Here is a 21,744-nt window from a genome sequence, read left to right on the forward strand (position 1 = left end):
ACTCTCCCCTTTCAACTGTGTGTGAAAGGAGAAACTGTTAAAATGATACACTAACTAGGCAAAAAATAGAAATAGAATCGTGGGATGAAATGCAACATTATCGGCACACTACATACTTAGGTCACAGTTAAAAAATTCTATTTAATTGTCAATGGGATTTAGGCTCCCAAGTGTCCAAGGCTCCCACTTTTCAAAATGAGATTTAGGCTCTGAAATCAGTTAGGCATTGCAACACCAAGTGCAACAATGCCTAAGTATCTAGGTATCTGCGGCTCAGTAGAACTTCAGTGGGAGTCTCCTGATAAGATGGTTTTGAAAACGCTCCTAGGTGCCTATCTACATCTTTAGGTGCCTAAATATCTTTGAAAATCTGGCCCTAGGTCACTTTTGAATATGGTACTTAGGTTCATATGCATCTTTTTTTAAATTTTACCCAGTAGCTTCTCTATCATTTTAACGCTCCATCAAACTGTTTCCGTTCACAGAAAATAGCAGTCCCTAAAAAGCAGCTATGCACTAGGCTGTTTTCTAGGGTTTTCAATATTAAAACCAGCCTACTTCTCCATTGGAGAGTGTCTGATATAAAAATGTTTAACATAAAAAGATCATTTGAAATGAGTCAAATTCTTAGGTGCTCCTATGGGAATACCCCATGACCATCACCAAGGGACAAAATGTGCCTCAATACATTTGAGTCACAGGTCTGTGTGGTCTACAGGTCCTAGTTTTTTATTTAAAATAAACAAGGAACAATGACATTACACACACACACACACACTTACCTTTATTACCAGAAAGACATCCTGAGAGGGATAAGTAATAGAAAAGATGGCTGATCTGGCCAGAGTGGTAATGGCAGCAGGTGGGACATGAGGACGCAGCATTCCTTTCATTTGTTCAGAGTTTAAATCAAAGTAGAAGTTCTCTGAAATCTAAGGGAGATGTTAGCTAGCTCTAGATGTTTGTTACACTTTATAGTGAACTCTTCAGGAACACCCCTGGCAATTTGAAAACATTTCTGAAAAAGACTGCACAATGGCCCCTGTTGATATTACTTATTTAGCAAACAACACTACCAATCCATACTGTCTGAAGTCCAAAATAATCAGTTTCATAAAGGCAGAGGAAGCAAAAAGCAAAGAACAACGTAAGTTATTTATAAAACCTACTGTCCCTCTCTCAAACATGGTTCAGATCCCTTGATTAACTATTACAACAGTTTCAAAGTGTCAGAGAAGGAAATTATCTATAAGAGTAGTTTCCCCAGGCTAGGCTGAAACACAAAAATAGCATGGCACGGAGCTGAGTAACCTTAATACATTGAAACATTCCACAGAGACACCAAATACTAGTGACTGGAGTAAGATTCCAATGCCAAAAGGAGTAACATGCCATTATCAACAGCAGAGGTCACTAAAGCCACTTCAAGAACATACCACATGTAAGAAAATGACTGAAATGATAAGATGATCAAAACTGGCCTGTGAAATGTGACTGAAAAATTAAGCCAAGTTCACAAAGTCGACCTACTCACATTTAAAAGACTATCTGAGACATTCAAGCATTGAAGGGACAGTGTCAAAATAAGACATATACTTTCTTTTTAAAAATATCTTTACCTTGGTTACTAACAATATCTTGGATTATGAAAACCAAAAGAATTTTCAAAATCTAGCTTACTTCTCACTACTTACACTCCATTCACTTTGCATTTCACTCAACTTGAACTACAAAAACAGACCGGTCAGTTTTGTTTCTAGTCAGTTTCCTATTCTCATGCACTAGCAAAATGTTATTTGGATTGACAACATGCCAGGGCAATGTTTGAATCACTCAAAAAAAAATAAAAAGGTTTAAAAAAAAATCTTTATTTTTAAAAAAATCATTTTTTAGTTTAAGTTTTCCATTCATACATTTTGAACCTGAAACTAGCTGACACTGTCCCTTTATAGGTATTCAGATTTAAGTTGCTTGCATATTTTTAGAAAATCATGTATGTTTGAACTGATGTGTCATTAAAGACAGAGAGAATGCACCTTTTTGAAATTTCTGTAATACCTTAACTTGGATCCTGAGCCTGCAAAATGTACATGTTTAAATATGTGAGTAGTGCAACTGCAACCTATACTTTACTACTGGATGTCATACTTCCTATCATAAGTAGTCCCATTGGCTTCATGGTAGGAAGTATTTGCAGGATCAAGGCCTTCAACCGTAAGTTCTTTGGACACATCTTTAATGCCCATACACAAACATGTTACCATGTAAGTAAAAAATAATAACTACATACCTTTTTCTTTTCTTTAACATCATACAAAGCCAAACTTGCAAAAATGGGTTCAATTTCAATTTCAAATCTTTAAGGGAAAAGACAAATAAATAAATTGATTTGACTTGAGTTTGACTCAAAACCAAAAACCTTGCAGGGTCCTAGAGCCCAAGCTCCAGCCAGGGACTGGAAGTCTACATAGCAATGAAACAGCTCCACAGCCCAAGCCGTGCGTTTTTCTTTGCTGTGGAGACCTACCCAAAAAGGACCAGAATCTTATTACAGAATTATTTCACATGAAAACAAATTCTGCAGACACTCATGCCAACATTAGCTCAGTCTGACTACTGGATATATGAAACTTAATAGTATCCTTTTTTGTCAGGCTTCTCTCTCTCTCTTCCTCAGTTGGCATTTCAGGAAAAGATACACAAGTGGCATCTGAAACAGCTGTCAGCAGGCAATGAAAACTAGACTATTTCTTCTTTCACAGGAGCAACTGATACGGGAAGAATTCCAGGGGCTGATCCTGGTCTCGTTGATTTGCAGTGGTGTAGGATCAGAATTCTAAACTCAAGGTATGTATTTGGTTATCTTCTACTGGTACTATTGGAAGCAAAGGAAAGCAGTCTAGTGGCTTCCTCGAAGAAAAGCAATGATTAACTGATATAGCTGGACCAATGGAAATGGAGGAACCTTAGCTTCTGTGACGAGAATTCACTGTACACCTGTACACCTAGACATAATCAAAACGGCTCATTGACAATGTCAAGCTATTTTGAAAGTGACACTGTCACTTACCAACACTAGTTATTAGGAAGTGTCCCTGACTTTCCTGAACGAGGAACTGTTAGAAGTAAGATCTTGGGGTTTGGTTTCTGTGTTTTGGTTTCCAATTACTGTTGACAACTACGTAAACAGAAATATTTTTTTTTTTAAATGTTAAGTGCATGTTTCTATATACAGCAAAAATAGATAATTACAAGGATAAAAATCAAAGGAACGAGGCTCACTCTTCATTAGAAGGACATTCTGGAACAGGGCTGTATATTACCAAAGAGGAATATTCTCAAAAGACTAAATATAGCAGAGTAGAGGTACCACATGGAGCTGTATGGACAGTCTAATTATCCTTTACCTTTTAGATAGAGGGAAGCAGGGCTGGCTTATTTGTTGGCTCCTATTTGGCTCAATGTATTGTTTGCAATGCTTGCCTTTTGGTTTGCATTTCTGCAGTGTGTGATCAGACTGACTGCTGACTTTGTTTCAAAGTATGAAATCAGCTCAAAGACTTTTATTTATTGGTATCACAGCATACCAGAGGTTTGATGTTTGAGACTCACTTTGAAACATAATCCCTTCTAATCAGCACAGACAAGAATTGTGCCCGTCCCAGGAAATAACCCACCTGGCCCTCCCAGCCTGCCTGCAAAAAAATACACAAAAATAGTCCAATCATCTATTGCTTGCACAGTAAAGATGGATGCTTTAGAGTCAAATTCTGTCTTTGGTTGAACACATGGGCCTGTAAAAAGAATCAGGCTCCGTTGGGATCTCTTTCATGCTGGGGAAAATTTTCAAACAGAAATTAATCTATCACTCATTCTTTGTATAGCTTTTCTTGTCATGCTTGTGTATTATCAAAAGATAATTTTTTCAAAAGATATATGGAGGGGCTGCTGTGTGTCTAGTGGTTGGAGCAGGAGACTGGGACTCAGAACAGCTAACCTAGAATTGGTAGAATTTCTTACTCACAACCATTTTCATCTGAAAAAGTTTCCAATTTTCAATGGAAACATTTTTGGCTAAATTTCCTGACTGGCTCTATGGCTGGTTAGAAAACTAAAAACAATTTTTCTAAGGATTTGCATCAATTTTTTTTTAAACGCTTGGCATCTGAATTTTTTTCTTCCATGAGAATTTGCCACCTAGATCTCTTATTCCCAGATCCAGCTCTGACTGAACATGTGGTCTTGGACAAGTCAATTTCTCTGGGCTGATAACCTCCCATCTGTAAAATAGGGGAAAATAGCACCTACCTTATGGTAGTTTATATTTGTAAATATATAATATGTAATATATACCATCTATTATTACAGATGGTATTACATTATATATATTATATTATTATATTTGATAGCATCTTTGAAATCCCTGGATTAAAGAGTGCAAAGTGCAAATAATCGTGGGTGTGAATAATAATCAAGTGTCCATCTTTCATCAGAGATGTCATGATACTCCATTGATACAGCTATTTTTGGAGAAGTAGCTTAACTGCTACGGCATATTATGTTGTTCTAGCTCATGACATCACACAGTAAAATAAAAGGCTGAAATATCAGCTCATCTCTAAGGCTATATCAAGTCCCAAAGTGTTTTACCTGCAGGAGGTAAGTCCCACATATGTCTCAGTTATGAGGGTCAATGTAGTCTAACTTGAGCTCTCTAACAAGAAGGCTTGACCTAACTGAGGACACAGAATCTGAATACAGCAGTGTGGAAAATCAGTTTTGTACTTTATTTCTCTAAGGGAATAACAGTAAAATTTTACCTTGTGTTATTAGAGAAGAGTTATAGGCAATGATCCAGCTGCAGGTAACCCTATATTCAGGAGCTTCACTTCATTAAACTTGTTTAACAGGTTTCTATTCCTCCAGTTAAAGCTTGCTAAGTGTATAAAGACTTAGCTCTTAAAGTGACACAAGTCAAGGTTGTTGAGCCTAAACCTTCACATAACCCTGCCAGTTGTCTCACACTGTAAAGCATTATCTTAAAAATCTGCAGCAATGTTTTCATTATGATTATTTAAATAAATAAATAAATAAAACAACCTTTGCTACAGGGCAAAAAACAAAATGCCTGACTTACTCCAAGGCCCAATGTAACAAATCGAGCATGTGTGGGCTCATGATAGGTGTTAGGGCACATCCACAGATTTGTCTACAATGGATGTACAGTGAGCCAGGGAAACATGAGTGTTTTCTGTTTCATACCCTTACCACAAAGGTTTGACACATAAAATTGGCTGATGTGAGTTCCATAATATTGCACAACTAATGACAATACAATACATGCCTTTTTAAGCCTAAGAACAATCTGAACTGTGTCCCTTTAAGTAAGGGGTAACCAATGGAGTTACTCCCGGTAAACATTGGTATAATAGCTAAATCTGACCCTATATTAAAATAATACTTACTTAAGAGACAAACACTTCACAAGAAGTCTCTGACCAAAATGTTCTTTGGGTACTTCTGGGACACAAAGCCGTTCAATAGGCTCCTCCTGGAATTTGTCACAGAAGCAGTCATTTACACACGGGTCATTGCTACACTCCAATCGTATCATTAAAAAGCTAATCCAGGTTCAGATTTCTTTTCTTCTAAGACATAAGTAACAATTTAATCCTCAAGATTTAACTGCATTCACTGTGACTATAAATAAGAGCTAAGGGATTTAATTTAGGGTATCTACATAATAGGGGACTGGAGATCTATAAAGAAAAAGGGTCTTTGGAAAGTAATATCCTTGGCTAGTTCACGTGCTCAAAACATACGCTACTTCAGGCAAATTGGAATACAGTTTTATGGAAATTAAACTGAGATGATCTTATTTCCTTAGTACTTTAAATCCATGGTAATTTGACTTTGTCCCACATTCCCCTTATTCCCTATGTTTTCTTTCTAGACTAGTTCACTCCACGTTCACTCAAAATACCTCATCTGGTGCTGGATGCAATGCAAAAAGCTCCTTGTGTCTGTTTGACTTCCTCTGGTCATCATTTTGATGGTCGATTTCCTCATTTGGGGTTCGGTCAAGTAGGTTTGGAAGAAGAGCATCAGGAAGGGAGTTCTTCAGATCAAAAATACTGCATGCCCAGCTGCCCCGTGGAGTATCATCTATTGACATTGAACGCCTTTTAAGGTCATCCTGAGATTTAACAAATTAAATGTAATTAATAATGCAATAGGGAAGGAGTCGTATTTTTAAAACATGGCTATCAAGTAGCTTTTACGTGGCAAGGTTTTAAGGCACATTACTTGTTCATCCTGGTAACTGTTGCCATCTGGAGCCTCATCCGACTCGAAGATCTGTTTGGGGAGCCCTTTTTGCCTTTCTTTCTGTTTATCTAATGTGTTGGGATTAAATCCGGTTCCCAGTTTGTGATATCTATTCAAAACAGAATATTTCAAGTAATTTTTATCCTTCTCAACCCCATCCCCGAATAAGCATAATCGAGCATATACAGTATTATCACAGCACCAGTTTAAATTATAAATCACTCCCAGAAATATTTGTTGTCATCCTTAACAGTACGCTTGTAATGATGTGTGCTGCTGTGTGGAAGATCCAGGTTTATTTCCCGTTCTCAGTCACTTCTTGCTCTGCACTGGGCTGGGAATGATTCATGTCACTCCACACCAATATGATTCCATTAACATACAAAACAGTACTGACTAGCTTTGAAAGGAAATCCTATGTAGGCCCAAGTAACCTGGGTGGAAAATATGGTGATTGTAAAGCTGGACCTAAAGGTGGAGTGGGTTAAACTGGCTAAGAGTGTGGGGATGAAACAGCCTTTGGGGTTCACAGATAACCAGGCTAGGGAAAACACGGATATCTTGAAAGCTATGGGCCAAATTCAGGTCTGATCCTGTGAAGTGCTGAGTAATATGCTAAGTGACCTCAAATTCCAATGAAATTTGAATAAAACAGGCCCTGGTACTATTACGATTTATCGGTCAGCTACACAGTGTTTTATCCGGATTATCTGAATGCGCAAAGCAAAGACTCAAAAGTATTACATTTCAATCACTGCTTAGCTGATAAAAGTAAAATTTGTTTTAATCATAGCTTCATTCAATGCTTTCTAGGATAGCTGCCTCCAGGGTAGGGTAGCAAATTATTGCAAAGGTCAGCATTAGGAAAACCTATTGTTTTCTCAGACAATTAGAGAAAATGGGTTTACTATTTCCAGCACAATTAGAGCACTCACTCAAGAGAACGAAGTGCCCACTAAATGCGCTGGGCACAGAGAACTGCAAACAAAGATATTGGAATAAGGGATTTCTCCCCAGTTATGCTCTGCAGGATCAGAGGGGAGACATGTCAGAATCCCCTTTTTATAGCATCCTTCTAATCTAGCTAAGAAGGGCTGGATTTAGCTCCAACCAAAGCTAGTCAATGCCACTCTAACCACGGACCTGAAGGGACTGCTTACGAACAAGTCTGCTACTGCCCCTCTTCATGTACAGCAAGCTGCCCCTTGCTTGCTGTACATGAAGAGCAGGGTTGTCAGGGTTGTGACATGTGCAGCAGTCACAACCCTGACAACCCATAGAGCAAGCGACAAACTCAGTCCTTCCCAATTAAGCAGTCAGACTCTTCTGCTTCACACACAACCCTGCAGTCCTTATTCAGGCAAGACACCCACTGTCTCCCACCAGTGTTTCGTCTGCACTGTAGGGACTACACTGAGGGGTCAATCTGCAAGATTCCTATCAGTTCCTGGAGGTGCAGAGCACCCTCAACTGCTAAGGGGAACTGGGTGCACTCAGCACTTCCAGGAGCTGCTCCACACTTGTAGGATCAGGCCCTTAATGTGGGCAGCTGGCCACCTTCCAAGGCCCCCCCCCCACCACTTTGCTCTGGCTATAGATCATACCCTCTGCAGGGGTTTGGGGGAGGAGTATGGAGGGGGGAGGAGAGATGTTACCTCCAGCAGTTGGTGGCTAGTATGTTGGTGGCTAGTATACAATCTGGGAGAGTAATTTTGTCTGTGCTACTGCTGGTCTCAAAGAGCACAGTGATGCCTCTAGCAAGACTGAGTTGTGCCGAGGAGGGGGGAGGAGGCCCACCTCTTCCATGCCAGAGGTTGGAGACGTTATGCCTTTGAAAGACACAATGTCTCTTGGGCACTCGCCATGCTAATCTGTACAGGGAGCGCTTTCCTCAGGGCAGCCACCTTGGTCCACAGGGTGGGAGTGAGAGCCAAGCCTCATCCTCACCCCAAACAGACACACCTAATTTTATGCTACTAACCTCCAGAGGCTATGTCTATTCTACACACCCACTGTTGGGAGTCAGACTTGCTTGCTCCCTGTATGAGTGGCTGAATATGCAGGGTAGTACTCCTTGCACTCTTTACCTCTCTGGTGCACCCACATAGGGGAGGGCATCATTTAGACATGCGCATTTGGAAACAGTGAAAACCTTTGTTAAATGTAGTGATGAGTGTCTGCTGGCTATGTGGGTTATGCTGCCCTAGTATATGGCGGAGACTAGACTATTTGCTTACAAACACTGTGAGTTAATAGAGCCCCCCTCCTTTTTTTTTTTTTTTTTTTAAGAATTACAGACCTTGTTTTTATTAGGTTATGCTATCTCTGAAATGCAAGTCTTCAGCATCCCCTAGAGTGGTGCTTGGGACAATATTAAATTCAGTGAACTGTAGCAGCTGCCACAAGGACACAGCAGCAGCTATAGTAGTTTCATTTTCAGGTGATGTAGCATCAAATGGATCACTTGCTCCTTGGCCGCGAGTCGTTTATAGTCGCCAGAACTTCAGTCATTCAAAACACAGAGTTTAAAAAAAAACGCTACCCAGACATTTTCCTATTGATTTGCATAAATTAATCAACTTATGCACAGGCGCTCAACAGTTAAGTCAAAGCATTCTGTAAATGTTGGTAGAGTTTAAATATTACTGAGCATTTTTAAAGTAATGTACAACAGCAAAACCTCTTTGAGAACACGATTATTACTTTAGACACCTTTACTACAGAGATGCTCACCCACCAAAAGTGTACACTAAACCTATTTTCTTTTTGTAAGAAACTGATGCCGAGAGAGAGAGAGAGAGAGAGAGAGAGAGAGAGAGAGAGATTTCACCTACATGTTTATATTCCCTAATTTTTTCCTACCGTCCAATACCTAAAGGAAGTTATCACTGATGACAGTGGCCTAAATTTTCAAAAGCGACTAAGGGATTTCTGGTGCTTCAGATTCTGGGCATGGAACATCAGATACCTTAGAAGGGCCTGATTTTCAGAACATGTTGAGCATCCACGTCACTTGGTTTAGGAAGCCAAATATGGAGAGGCACCCAAAATCCTAGTCACTTCTGAAAATGTAGGTCTGCAGTTATTATTCAGTTTGCTCATACCAGAATCCACCTTGAAAGATCAGGACCTTAAATCAAAATGATAAATATCACATTGTAACTTACTTTCTGTTCACAATTGCCCAATCTTCTGTGTAACTTCTTACACAATCCCTCACATGAGGGTCCATTTCACTGTAAAAGAATAAGACAATCTCTTCAAATAAAAAAACTTGATTTTTCTAATGACACACTGACTTTTCACTTCATACTATATTAAAGTACAATCTTTTTCATGCACATGGAGGAAGTTATTACAAAAGAAAAATTTGGCCCCCACCTCACAAACACTTATACCCCAAGCAGTTCCTTTGAACTCAATGGGGTCCACTTCCATGTGAAAAGATACATGTGTTTGCAGGTCAGGCCTGCAGTTTTCTGCACCTTACCTCTCTTCAGGTACAGCTGACACAAGAGTCCTACATTCTCGAGGACTGTACACAACTTCAATATCATCTGGAGGAAATTCAAGCAAGTCCCTCAAAGGACCGGAATCCATTGTAAGCGGATGTGTAATAAGGTAATCTTCCAAATCCACTGGATCCACAGCTTCCGTAAGTGGAACCTAAGAGAAGCCAAGCCACGGGAGAGTTTTTAATGAGAAAAATCAAAAGCAAGTCTTATTTTCCACTGCACTTTTAATATATGGAGATATATCTATTTCATAGAACTGGAAGGGACGCTGAAAGGTCATTGAGTCCAGCCCTCTGCCTTCACTAGCAGGATCAAGTACTGATTTTGCCCCAGATCCCTAAGTGGCCCCCTCAAGGATTGAACTCACAACCCTGGGTTTAGCCAGCCAATACTCAAACCACTGAGCTATCCCTCCCCCAGACTGACGATCCAACTAAAACAGCAGCTTGGCCTATTGCCAGATTGCAGTTAATCTTTAACCAACATACAGTATGAAGCTAATTTTCACACCTCCTGGTATGTATATTATGCTAATCATTATGGTATCACTGACATTGCTTCTACCACATTTTCAGTAAGAGCTGGAAATTCATTAGTTTAACTCAAAAGTAAATCTCACATTTTATTACTGGTGGTCTGTCACTTTCTCTTTGATTACCCACAAATCTGGACTAACCAACAAAGGTCACTCTTTGTCTCAAGAGACACATAGAACTCATTTACCCTGGGGAATGCATATACTGATTTAGCAACTGTATTAACTGTGAAGGGAATACCCCCATAAAAGCTAACACTGTCTCCATGTAAATGTCTTCTCTTGGGAATGCAAAACATAATCTACTCTTCCCCCTCAAAGAGTCCCAGGGACTTATTCTGAAGAGTAAATTGGATTTGTTTGCTATGCACTAAATCCTGTAGTCTTTTCCCAGCTCCCCAAAGGAGTTTTACTTGTGTAAGGTCTGTAGGACTTGCCCCAACCACAGCAACATGAATGGCAGATTCCAACACATGGCAATCCCTTGACAGCATGTGATCCCCAAAATTAATAGGGTTCCATACCCCTACACGACCAGATAGTGTAGGCCCAAAAACGTGCCTGACCTGAAAATTGTTATAACCTGGATAGGGAACGTACTCTGTATTAAAAAGAATGACTCCTCACAAAAGCAACAGAGTGTCCTGTGGCACCTTTAAGACTAACAGAAGTATTGGGAGCATAAGCTTTCGTGGGTAAGAACCTCACTTCTTCAGATGCAAGTCTCCTCACAGATTCTCAAACGGAAAAGTCTCCAAAATGAAATCTACCTGCCTCTGTTGGTCTATTCTGCACTATATTCTGTTCTGCATAGGTTCTTATACCACACTTACCATCATAGTATCTGAGTGCCTTCCAGCAGTGCACACCAACTAGTTTTTTTAAATGCATATGCAAACCCCACCTGGCTAAGGGTTTTTTTTGGGGGGGACACAAGCTAGACCCACTGTCAACACCCACAGAGTATGTCTACACTGCAATGTAAGCCCAGGCTCAGACTCAGGCTTGAGCCTAAACCCCTCTTCCATCTTGGACTCATGCTCAGACCCAGGGTCCTAGAACCACATGAGGATAGAGGGTTTGAGCTCAAGTCAAACTGGGACCCAGGGCTCAAGCACTATTGCTTTGCAATGTAGACACCCTCCCCCAGACTCAGGTCCTGGGAGTCCACCAAAAGTATCCCACAATCCCATGGGCCAACTTCCTCTGTCCTCTCTCTCCTAAGAATCACCAAGCGACTTCACGGAAATGGAAGCAAGCCCCCTTGCTGTAGTGCAGCAGTTCAGCAAATCAATGTTTAATTCTTCCTTTTTTTTTTTTTTTTCCTAACCGCTGAGCTGCAAACACACCTTTGGAGAACCTTCTGTATTTGCAATGGAGACTGACCAGAAGCAGTCCTCCACAAAGCACCCTGCTTCACGGTTGCGGGTGCACAGCCAGATTGTGGTTAATCTCAGCTGCGAGGCCAGCAAAACTGGACAGCAATAAGAGTACCAGGAATGACCACGCATACCAGCCAATAAGAAAGAAGCTGGCAGTGTTGGGAATTTACTGGACTGGTAACCAATACAGGGAACAAATTAAGCAGCTCAGGACCAAGTACCAGAAAACCAGGGACCAAAACTGCACCTTGGACAAGTCACAGACATCATGCCCATTTTATGAGGCATTTGACCAGGTGCTGGGCAGTGCGCTGAGCACGGAGCCAATGGTGCTGCATGATGACCTGGTTAGCAAGGATGGTGACCTGCTGGCCCCAGAATCCAGCATGGGAACCGATGGGAGCCAGCAGCAGGTGCCGAATGAAGCTGGTGAAGTGACTCTGCTGCTGACACCAGTCCCAGAGGAAGCTTTGCCACAGGAGCAGCTGCAGCATATGCCGGGGCTGTGCTCTGAGCCACTTTCTGACGCTCTCCTCCACCCCACCCACCCCCGAGGAACAGCCCACTGTGGAACTGGCATCAGAAACAGAAGCTGCCCCAGAGCCTGGTATGTTTATTATTACAGAAATGGGAGGGATTTCCATTCTATGAACCAATGCAAAAGTTATTACAAGCCCCGGCTAGCAACATATATCTGCTGATGATGGATTAATGCCAGCGCCTTGGTGTCCCCCCAGCCTACCCGCCCACTTCCACCATGTGGAATTCAAAATGGCAACTGGGAAATGCAAACAGTAAAAAAACGCCTTGAAAAGTGAATTTTTACTGGAAAGGCACAGATCTTTCCTGTTTGTTAAAAATAATAGCCTTACATTGCCATGCCTGTAAGGACGCTACTCTGCAACCACTCAGCGGCGTAGCTATAACGTGCCGCCTGAAAACAGTGAACTGGGGGAGCCAGGGACTGTGGAAATGTGTTCCATTTACAAATCTGTTTTGCAATTTTCAGGAAAATAAAAAGCAGCTGTGATTTTTAACTTACCATTGTCTCTGCACTTCTTTCACTGTGATGAACGCGGCTGTGTCCAGGGAGCTTCTGTGGTCTGAAGCAGCCCTCACAGTATACTGAAGTTCAGTTTTCAACAGTAACATTTCACGTCCTTGAAATTCCACAAGGATTTTTTCTGCACTGACACTAACTCTGTGTGTCTTGTCCTATTCCAAGGCCTTTTGCCCTCTACAGCCCGCAGCACCTTCACAGCTCCCCTACACTGCAGCAGAAGCCTGGGCCAATGCACCTTTATGGACCGGTCCAAGAGGAAACATTTCCATGATGAACTTGTGGTTGAAGTTCTGGACAGGGCCAACAAGCAGGCCCAGTACCAAAGACAGAGGGACTGACAGCGAGAGGAAAGGCATGGGCGAGAGGAGAGAGGAAAGGCTGGCTGCGCAGCTTGAGGACAGGATTTCGGCATGGGAGCGGGCACTTCCTTCGCAGTTCCTGGAACAGGAATGGCAGCTAAGGGAGGATGCCAGAGCTCAGCAGAAAGAACTGTTGGAGCGGCTGCTATCAGTAATGGTCAAAAGAGCACTGGCTCCTGTTGCACCTACACCACAGACTTAGTCCCCTGCATGGTACCCTGGAATGCAGTCCAGGAAAACCTTGGACAACTCCATGCCTGGGTGGTCCACGCAGTCAGACCTTATGAGCAGCTGGGCAGGGCAATTGTGTCCCATGCAGTCTTCCATACTGACCCCCTCCCCTGTGGATGCCTCCACTCTCCTCCCCTGGTGCCAAGCAGACAGCGAACATGGAAGGAATGGAAAGGAGAATGGGGGGCCAGGGACATGAAATAGTAGTGGCTCTGCCTTATATATGGTTTTACTGTTTGTATTTGTTCATGCACTTTTTTTGAGATTCTGTTGTTACTGGTGTTTTGGTGTGGAAATGGCAGCTGGTCTGCCTGGTAGGCGGTTAATGTTGTACTTTTCTAATAATTGTTTATAAAGTGTATTGCTATCACTGTATCACCTCTTACAATGTGTATTTCAGATAATAAAGGTGAACACATGATCAGGGACAATTGGGAATTTGTATACAAACACGGTTTCTCAGTACAATTAGTCACATCAATCCATACATCAATCACTTCCTTACATCAATTCATACTGTGAATCAACCTTCCTCTACCCCCCATTTGATAAATGGTCAGGTGATTCATAAGTATATTACATGGCAATCAACCCTCCAAGCAGTGAAACCCCTCTCAAGCAATCAACCCATCCCCCACAAGCACATTCATAAAAGCTACTATTCCCCCCTCTTCCACTGGCCCATGCAAGTCCCTAATGAGGCAGCACAAAGCATCTCTAACTTCTGTTGCCCGGTTGCATCCAGCTCCAACTCGTTTCTGGGGCAGCATGGCTGCCCTCATACACGTCTTTATGCTGGAGGGTTGGGGAAAGCTGCTCACAGAGCTCCAGAAGTGTAGTTTTCTTCATGCAAAAGCTCTGGATCCACTGCTGGTCATAGCAGGTCTGCAAGAGGATGTTGTCCCCCAGTCCATGCTTATGGTCTACGTAAGCACTGGTTTACGTAGGGGGCATCAGCAGATATACCAAGTGTCATGAGGAGCATCAGCCAATTCGAGTCTGCCATGTCTGTGTCCTCCTCCTCCTCCACCTGCTCTGCCACATGCCTTCAGTGGGTCAGGAAACACCACCAGATTATCCACCAGCACCTCATGGAAGCTCTGCTCATTTCCACAGAAGTGAAAGCTCAAGCAAGAGAAGTTCTTCAAATGTTGACTCCTGCATATTGCTGGCTCCGGTTGCTGGGAGCACACAGACCAAAATGACAGCATGGCAGGATGTGCTGGGAGACTGTTCAAACTTCCTGTAACATGTAGGGTGGAAGTTTTCCTGCACTGCACCATGAAGAAAGGGACAGAATGGCCACATTTTTGGAGGGCGCTCAGAAGTCTGGGATGCAGTTGGTTGGACTCGGGTCCAGCATACTGCTGGAGGCCTGGGTTAAAAAAATTCCTAACCTAGAGTTGACAATCAATGTAGATACTCAAGCCCTGGATTCTCAAACTCAGGCTCTGCTGACTTGAGTCCCACTAAACCTGGGCTTATATTGTAGTGTAGATACAGTGCCCTTCGAAAACAGGACCCCAGCCTTCCACGATGCCTGATCTCGAAAGGTGGAGAAATACACCCCTCTGGCCGAAACCTTGAGAGCTAAGCATTACCGGGTTTAGACACACAGGCTGTTCGTTGGAGACTTGGGCTCATGGGACCCCAGTAACGAGTGAGTGTTGAGAGAATGCGGGATTGGTCAACGCTATGCTCGGCTGATGCGGCAACTCATGGTGTTGGACGCCATCAGGTGGTCGAGGGACATCTACATAGAACGCATCACCGGACATCGGCAGTACCAGGAGGGATAAGCTGGAGTGCCGATTAGAAGCGCAGACAGGAAAGTAACTGAAATACTTTCCTCATGGATTGTATTTTTCTAAATGTACAACCTACCCTAAAATCTCAAATACTGAAGGACAATCTTCACTCATTGATATATTTGCTTTCCACAACCAACTCTCTGTATAATTTTTCATGAGTGATGTACCCAAATACTTGGATGCAAGTATTTGGGTACATCACTCATGGGTACATCACCCACTCTAAACTCAGAGGGGTAGCCGTGTTAGTCTGGATCGGTAAAAAGCGACAAAGAGTCCTGTGGCACCTTATAGACTAACAGACGTGTCAGACGCATGCGTCTGACGAAGTGGGTATTCACCCACGAAAGCGTATGCTCCAATACGTCAGTTAGTCTATAAGGTGCCACAGGACTCTTTGTCAATATCTAAACTGTATTCTTAAATTTATTCACCTAAATTTGGGTTATTGCTGATTATGCACTATATGTATCTTATGACTTTAAAAACAAACTTTGTATTTGTGGATAATCTAAGCACTATTGGCAGATGTACAGACACTTTTCTTAACCTGTGTATTATACAATTTTACATTATTATACAACATTAGCTTTAATAAAAAATGTTATACCCTCTGCGACTTACCCATAGTCAGCATACAAGCATGCTTCTAAGGCAGGGGTGGGCAAACTTTTTGGCCCGAGGGCCACATCGGGGTTGCGCAACTGTATGGAGGGCCGGGTAGGGACGGCAGTGCCTCCCCAAACAGCCTGGCCCCCACCTCCTATCCGCCCCCTCCCACTTCCTGCCCCCTGACTGCCCCCCTCACAACCCCCAACCCATCAACCCCCCCCGCTCCTTGTCCCCTGACCGCCCCATCCCGGGACCCCCGCCCCCTATCCAACCCCCCTGCTCCCTGTCCCCTGACTGCCCCGACTCCTATCCACCCCCCCGGCCCCCGACAGCCCCCCCGGGACTCCCACCCCCTATCCAACTGCCCTCTGCTCCTCGTCCCCTGACCACCCCCGCCTGGGACCCCCTGCCTCTAACTGCCCCCCGGGATCCCACCCCCTTATCCAATCCCCCCGCTCCCTGTCCCCTGACTGCCCTCCCGACCCTATCCACATCCCCGCCCCCTGACAGGCCCCCCCCCCCCCCGGGACTCCTAGTCCCAACCCTCCCTGTTCCCCATTCCCTGACTGCCCCCCCCAGAACCTCCACCCCATCCAACCGCCCCCTCCTCCCTGACTGCCCCCCAGGACCTCCCACTCCCTTACCCAACCACCCCGCTCCCCACCCCCTTACCAGCAGCAGGAGCTCGCAGCTATGACACCCGGCCAGAGCCAGCTGTACACATCCCACGCTGTCCAGGAGCGGCAGACCAGAGCTCGGCCCACGCAGCGGCATGGCTGTGGGGGTGGAGGGACAGCGGGGGAGGGGCCGGGGACTAGGCTCCCTGGCCAGGGGCTCAGGCCCTGGGCAGGACAGTCCCACGGACCGGATGTGGCCTGCGGGCCGTAGTTTGCCCATGTCTGTTCTAAGGCATGGGCTACACACAACTTTTGTATTGATTTAATTATGTTGGTTCAGGGACAATTTTATAGCAATCAGTGATGTAGTGGTAAAAAAAAGAAATGGGTAAATTAATCTTAGCTGAACTCCACATTCCCCAGATGAAAAGTCGGTAAATTCCTAAACTAAATTCCATATTCCCCAGATGAGAAGTGGGTAAACTCAACTACACTACTGATACCAACATAGATATACCTGTACAAGCCCTAGTGTGGGTGCAGTTCTACCAGTATAAACGTGCCTTATATCAGTGCAGCTTATTCCCCTTCCTGTACAGGAATAAGCTATACCAGTATAAGCACCTTTATACAAATATAACTATGTCCACCCAAGGAAGGTTGCACCACTTTAATTAAAGTGATATGACTTGTGTGTAGACAAGGTCTTATTATGTAAATTTACATGAATAAGCAATACTGGTGTAAGCACCTGAATACCGCTGTACCTGTGTCCACAGTAGCATATTGTTCTTCTTTTAAAATATCGGTTTCTAAACAGAGATTGTTAAATTGGTACAAAAACTATGTAGGCAGTCTCTAAGGAATGGGCTTACACAGATTTTTAAGCAGCAATTCCACATGATAATGACCTGGGCACCGCCATGGAGGCGGCATAAGATTTGACTATAAAAGATTTTTCCCAGAATGGTGCAAAAATGCGATTTTGTCAGATGGAGAAGGACAGAATACAAACTGTGTAAACTGGATACACATATGCCTATGTATGTATAAACCTCCTAGTCTGAGAATTTACGGTACTGTATTTTACACACACCCCTACGATGAAAATGAAATATTAAAAATAAGTTTTCCAGAAATAGTTTAAAAAGTAACTGACGGTGTCTCAAGAATTTTTTGGCACATGTGAGAAAGCTCTTTGACTAGACTGAATATCCTAAAATGAGATGAGATATAAAAAACCAATCAGTATTAAAGAATTTTTCACTGCTACTTCCTCTTGTCATTCAGGCCAGACACACACTTTTCATTCAGGCCCCATCTTTCACTGGAGAAAACTTACATGTAAAATTCCACCCATTGATCTGAGACAATGGAACGGACATTTAATTTGCACCTTGGAATTTAGTTTCTCAAAGTTTTCCTATCCCCACCTAGAGACTTCACTTCTTAATCCTCTCTTTTAACAAGAAGAAACAGAACTGAATTTACTCCGTTGCAGGTAAAAGACTTTGTTAAGCTAGAGTTAGTGTTAAAAGAATCTCTCTTACTGCAGCCAAAAAACCCTTAAAGACCACTAATTTTCTCAAAATACACATGGCTAAATCTTCAGCAAATGTAAATTGGTGTAGCTCTACTGAAGTGAATTGAGCTATGCCAGTTCACACGAGCTGAGGTTGAGGCCCAGAAACTTTAGAAAGTCTGGAAATTCCAATTAAGGCTCCAGAATATAAACAAAACACAGAGTATTTTAGAAATACAGAAATTCACCATGACAGTCATCCAAACAACCTTAACTTTCCCCCTTAATACCATTAACCTTCCCCCTTAAGATCATTAACCTTCTATTTCCCTCTCTAACCTTACTTTTTAGAAAACACACTGCAATTATACAGCTTGCAGGTGGATTTTGAAAATGTGAACCACAGAGAATTGATTTTAAGTGTCTCTCTACAAACATCACCCTAATAAGAAGTGTGATGCTTTATCACTACACTAACCTTTACTCTTGACATATAAGTGTCTTAATTTCATCATACCAGATTAGGAGGTATGTACATGAAGACATACTAGCTCTGTTTAACACTTGTGCAAGTGGCTACACGTGGCATAGCTGTATGTAGTATGCTATTTGGATAATTAGGAATTCTTCCATGGACTGTATATAGCTGTACAGAAGGGCAGAGCTATTAAATAACTAACTTGGTATGTATATAATGCTGTGCATCCAAAGACCTCAAAGCACTTCATGAAGGGTGAATAAGTATTATTCTCTCCATTTTACACACTGGGAAATCGAGGCACAGAAAGGTTAAATAACTGTGCCAAGGTCACAGAACAAGTCAGTGGCACAGCTGGGAATAGAACTGAGGTTTCCTGATTCTCAGTCCAGAACCCTATCCATTGTACAATCCTGGTTCCCCTGGACACTACTAAAATGAACCTATGTGCAGGAAGGACAAAGGTTGTTAGAGTTTCTGGTTGTTCTCAGGGGTAGCATAACGGGGTAAAGTTAAGGTTGGGGGTAGCATAATAGGGGTAAAGTTAAGGTTGTTTGAATGATCATTTTATACACACACACACACACACACACACACACACACACACACACTTTGGGTTTAAAATGTGCTATCCTTCCTTCTGTCCTCCACCTGCACACTGGCGGTTTCAAACTTCATATACCCTAAGGTGCACGGTCCCAGAGCACCTAACATTTGAACCGAAAGTTCTATCACTAAGTTACACGTGTGCACAGCTTGACAGAGCAGCCCCCCTTTTTCATTTCCTCCCCATTTTTCTAAGTTCCTCTCCCTCAAAAATAGTAGGAGGGAAAAACATATCACTGCACAGTTGTGGCTGGAGACTGGCTACACTGCACAATATATATTAACTCAGTACCATGCAGAATAACTCAAAATATGTGATATATGTAAGGATTTAGTTATGGTTGTAGGGGAGATGCACAATTTGAATTTCCTGACTTCTATGCATATAAAATCTCAACCGCAGTACTCCAGTAATGTAGGTTTTTTATATTTAATAGAAGAAAAAAACTATTACCCACATGATTGAAGGACTTCATCCTAAAAAGCGCCAAAGGACCTACTGGACACCTGCCAATGCTACTGCACTCAGTGGGAACTGTGGGTGCTCCACATGTCTCCAGATTAAGCACAAGGTTAGGTTTAACAGTTTTTCCACTATGCCTCTTCAGATGACTTGTACCGTGAAGATGTAAATAAACATAAAAGTCAAACCCAGAAGCCTTGTATTAGTCAAACCATCTGTGCAGCCAAAAATACTGTCTAGCACCTGAGTAAACAGGCCAAACATAAATTCATGGTTATAAAGAGGAACTAGTTCATGTTAGACTACTGGCAGATAAACGGAAAGTGCATTGTTTTAAGCTTTAGCTATTTGTGGGGTAAAAGGTGAAGAAAGAGGAGGGAGAAGTAGGGATGAGCAAACTCATCTATACAAAATAAGCACCAACCCAAATCCCACCAGAAGTTTAACTGAACCAGGATAGACTCTTTTATGAAGTTCTTAAAAGTTCGCATAACTTTTCTTTTGCACCGTTTTTTCCACTGTTACACACCTCTGCAGTCTTGGTTCTGGCCAGGAACAGAAACAATGCACAAGTGGCTGTTCTCATGGCATTTCCAGTTTGACCCAGAGCAGAAGCACCGCACACCCAATGAACTTGCTTCTCCTAAAATTTCTGGACCACATATGCAGACCCAAGGAGTCTGGATAGTTCAGATAAGCTCTGGATGAGCATCTCAAATTTTGGTCACTTATCCGACCCAAACCACTAAACCTTATTATCTTAGGCCACACCACTCCCACTGAGATGAAGAACCTGTTTTATTGGTCCAATATTGGAGGCTACAGAGCTGGTTCAGTTTCAGATGACCCTGAGGAAAACTGTGATGCAGCCAATAGATGACTACTGATGGCCTATCAGGACATTATTATACTTTGTTTATGACTCATCAACCACACAGATCATCTTGGTCTACAGCTGAAGTGAGGATAAATGACAAGAACACTGTGGTAAAAATCCCACACCTCATCACATAGTAAAGTGTTTTGAAATCTTACACTGCAGTCACTCAAGAAGCAAAGGAAGAAGCCATTAAGTCCAAATCAGTGGACCTGTTTCAAGCCATTAGACAGTTTGATAAATTCTCAATGTCTCCATCTGGAGAGAGAGTTGAGTATTATTCACTTCAAGACTGCAAGAAATTTTTATTGTACTTTATGGATAAGATCGTTCTAATTCAGTCTGAACTTTGGTTTCTGAGGGAACACAGCCAGTGTCTTCTCTATTTAAGTTTTGGTCAGTTCCTCTCACCGAGGATCCAAAGGTGGTAGCAGATCTTTGGACAAACACCTGCATGTTCAACCTCTCCCCTTCCTAGCTGGTAAAGTCTAATGGAGAAATAATAGGCTATTATTATAAGAGATGTCAACAATTCTCTTCAGGTGGGCAGAGTGCCAGCTTCTATTAAAGAAGTGGTTAGTAGGCCTTTCCTCAAGAAGCCACATCTGGATATTGATAATCTTGCCAACAACAACCTTGGAGGTAAAATCCAGGCCTCACTGAAGTCAATGGCAAAATTTCCATTACTGGTCTCTAATCTTCCTTTATCTTTTTTAGAGACGGTGGTGTTGACACAACTCTGGCTGTCCCTGCACTCCTCAGATTTCTTTCACCCAGGTCAGTGCAAGATTTCTTTCACCCAGGTCAGTGCAATGCCAGGGTTCAGTAAAACTAGCAATAGAGAAGAACCAAGTAAGCGTCCATGCTGTTCCTTTGAGGCCGATCAGCTGCCTTTGATACCACTGACTGTGTTGTCTTGCATGTATGATCGTAGAATATCAGGGTTGGAAGGGACCTCAGGAGGTCATCTAGTCCAACCCCCTGCTCAGAGCAGGACCAATCCCCAGACAGATTTTTGCCCCAGATCCCTAAATGGCCCCCTTGAGGATTGAACTCACAACCCTGGGTTTAGCAGGCCAATGCTCAAACCACTGAGCTATCCCTCCTTGAACTTGAGTAGCTCTGTTCCTTTTTTCTGAAAGGACTCAGAAAGTAGTGTTGGGTGACTGCTCATCTGGCCCAAGGATTCTCACATACCTTGTCAGCCCCACCTCTTCAATGTGTACATGAGGCTGTTGCGGGCTGACAGGTGCTATGGATTTCCAGTATTCAGTTGACACTTTACATCTCTGGTCTATCAGACCCAGTTGGTGAAGGCAATCAATTTACCACACTGTCTTGCTGGG

The 21,744-nt window shown here is 42.8% G+C and overlaps 1 protein-coding gene across 6 annotated transcripts in view; it reads right to left on the reverse strand.

The window, feature by feature from the left end:
• Window positions 1–21,744, reverse strand: part of DOCK7 (dedicator of cytokinesis 7) — a 151,299-nt gene that overhangs the window by 97,155 nt on the left and 32,400 nt on the right. For all 6 annotated transcript variants that reach the window (XM_065409526.1, XM_065409527.1, XM_065409528.1 and 3 more), the window contains exons 3-9: window positions 9,818–9,993; window positions 9,495–9,563; window positions 6,307–6,436; window positions 5,984–6,196; window positions 5,466–5,551; window positions 2,291–2,357; window positions 783–932 (exon numbers count right to left, since the gene is read on the reverse strand). In XM_065409526.1, coding sequence (XP_065265598.1) covers window positions 783–932; window positions 2,291–2,357; window positions 5,466–5,551; window positions 5,984–6,196; window positions 6,307–6,436; window positions 9,495–9,563; window positions 9,818–9,993 — 891 coding nt within the window. The remainder of the gene's footprint in view (window positions 1–782; window positions 933–2,290; window positions 2,358–5,465; window positions 5,552–5,983; window positions 6,197–6,306; window positions 6,437–9,494; window positions 9,564–9,817; window positions 9,994–21,744) is intronic.

The sequence above is a fragment of the Emys orbicularis genome, chromosome 8 (assembly GCF_028017835.1).
Source record: "Emys orbicularis isolate rEmyOrb1 chromosome 8, rEmyOrb1.hap1, whole genome shotgun sequence".
Taxonomy (NCBI): domain Eukaryota; kingdom Metazoa; phylum Chordata; order Testudines; family Emydidae; genus Emys; species Emys orbicularis.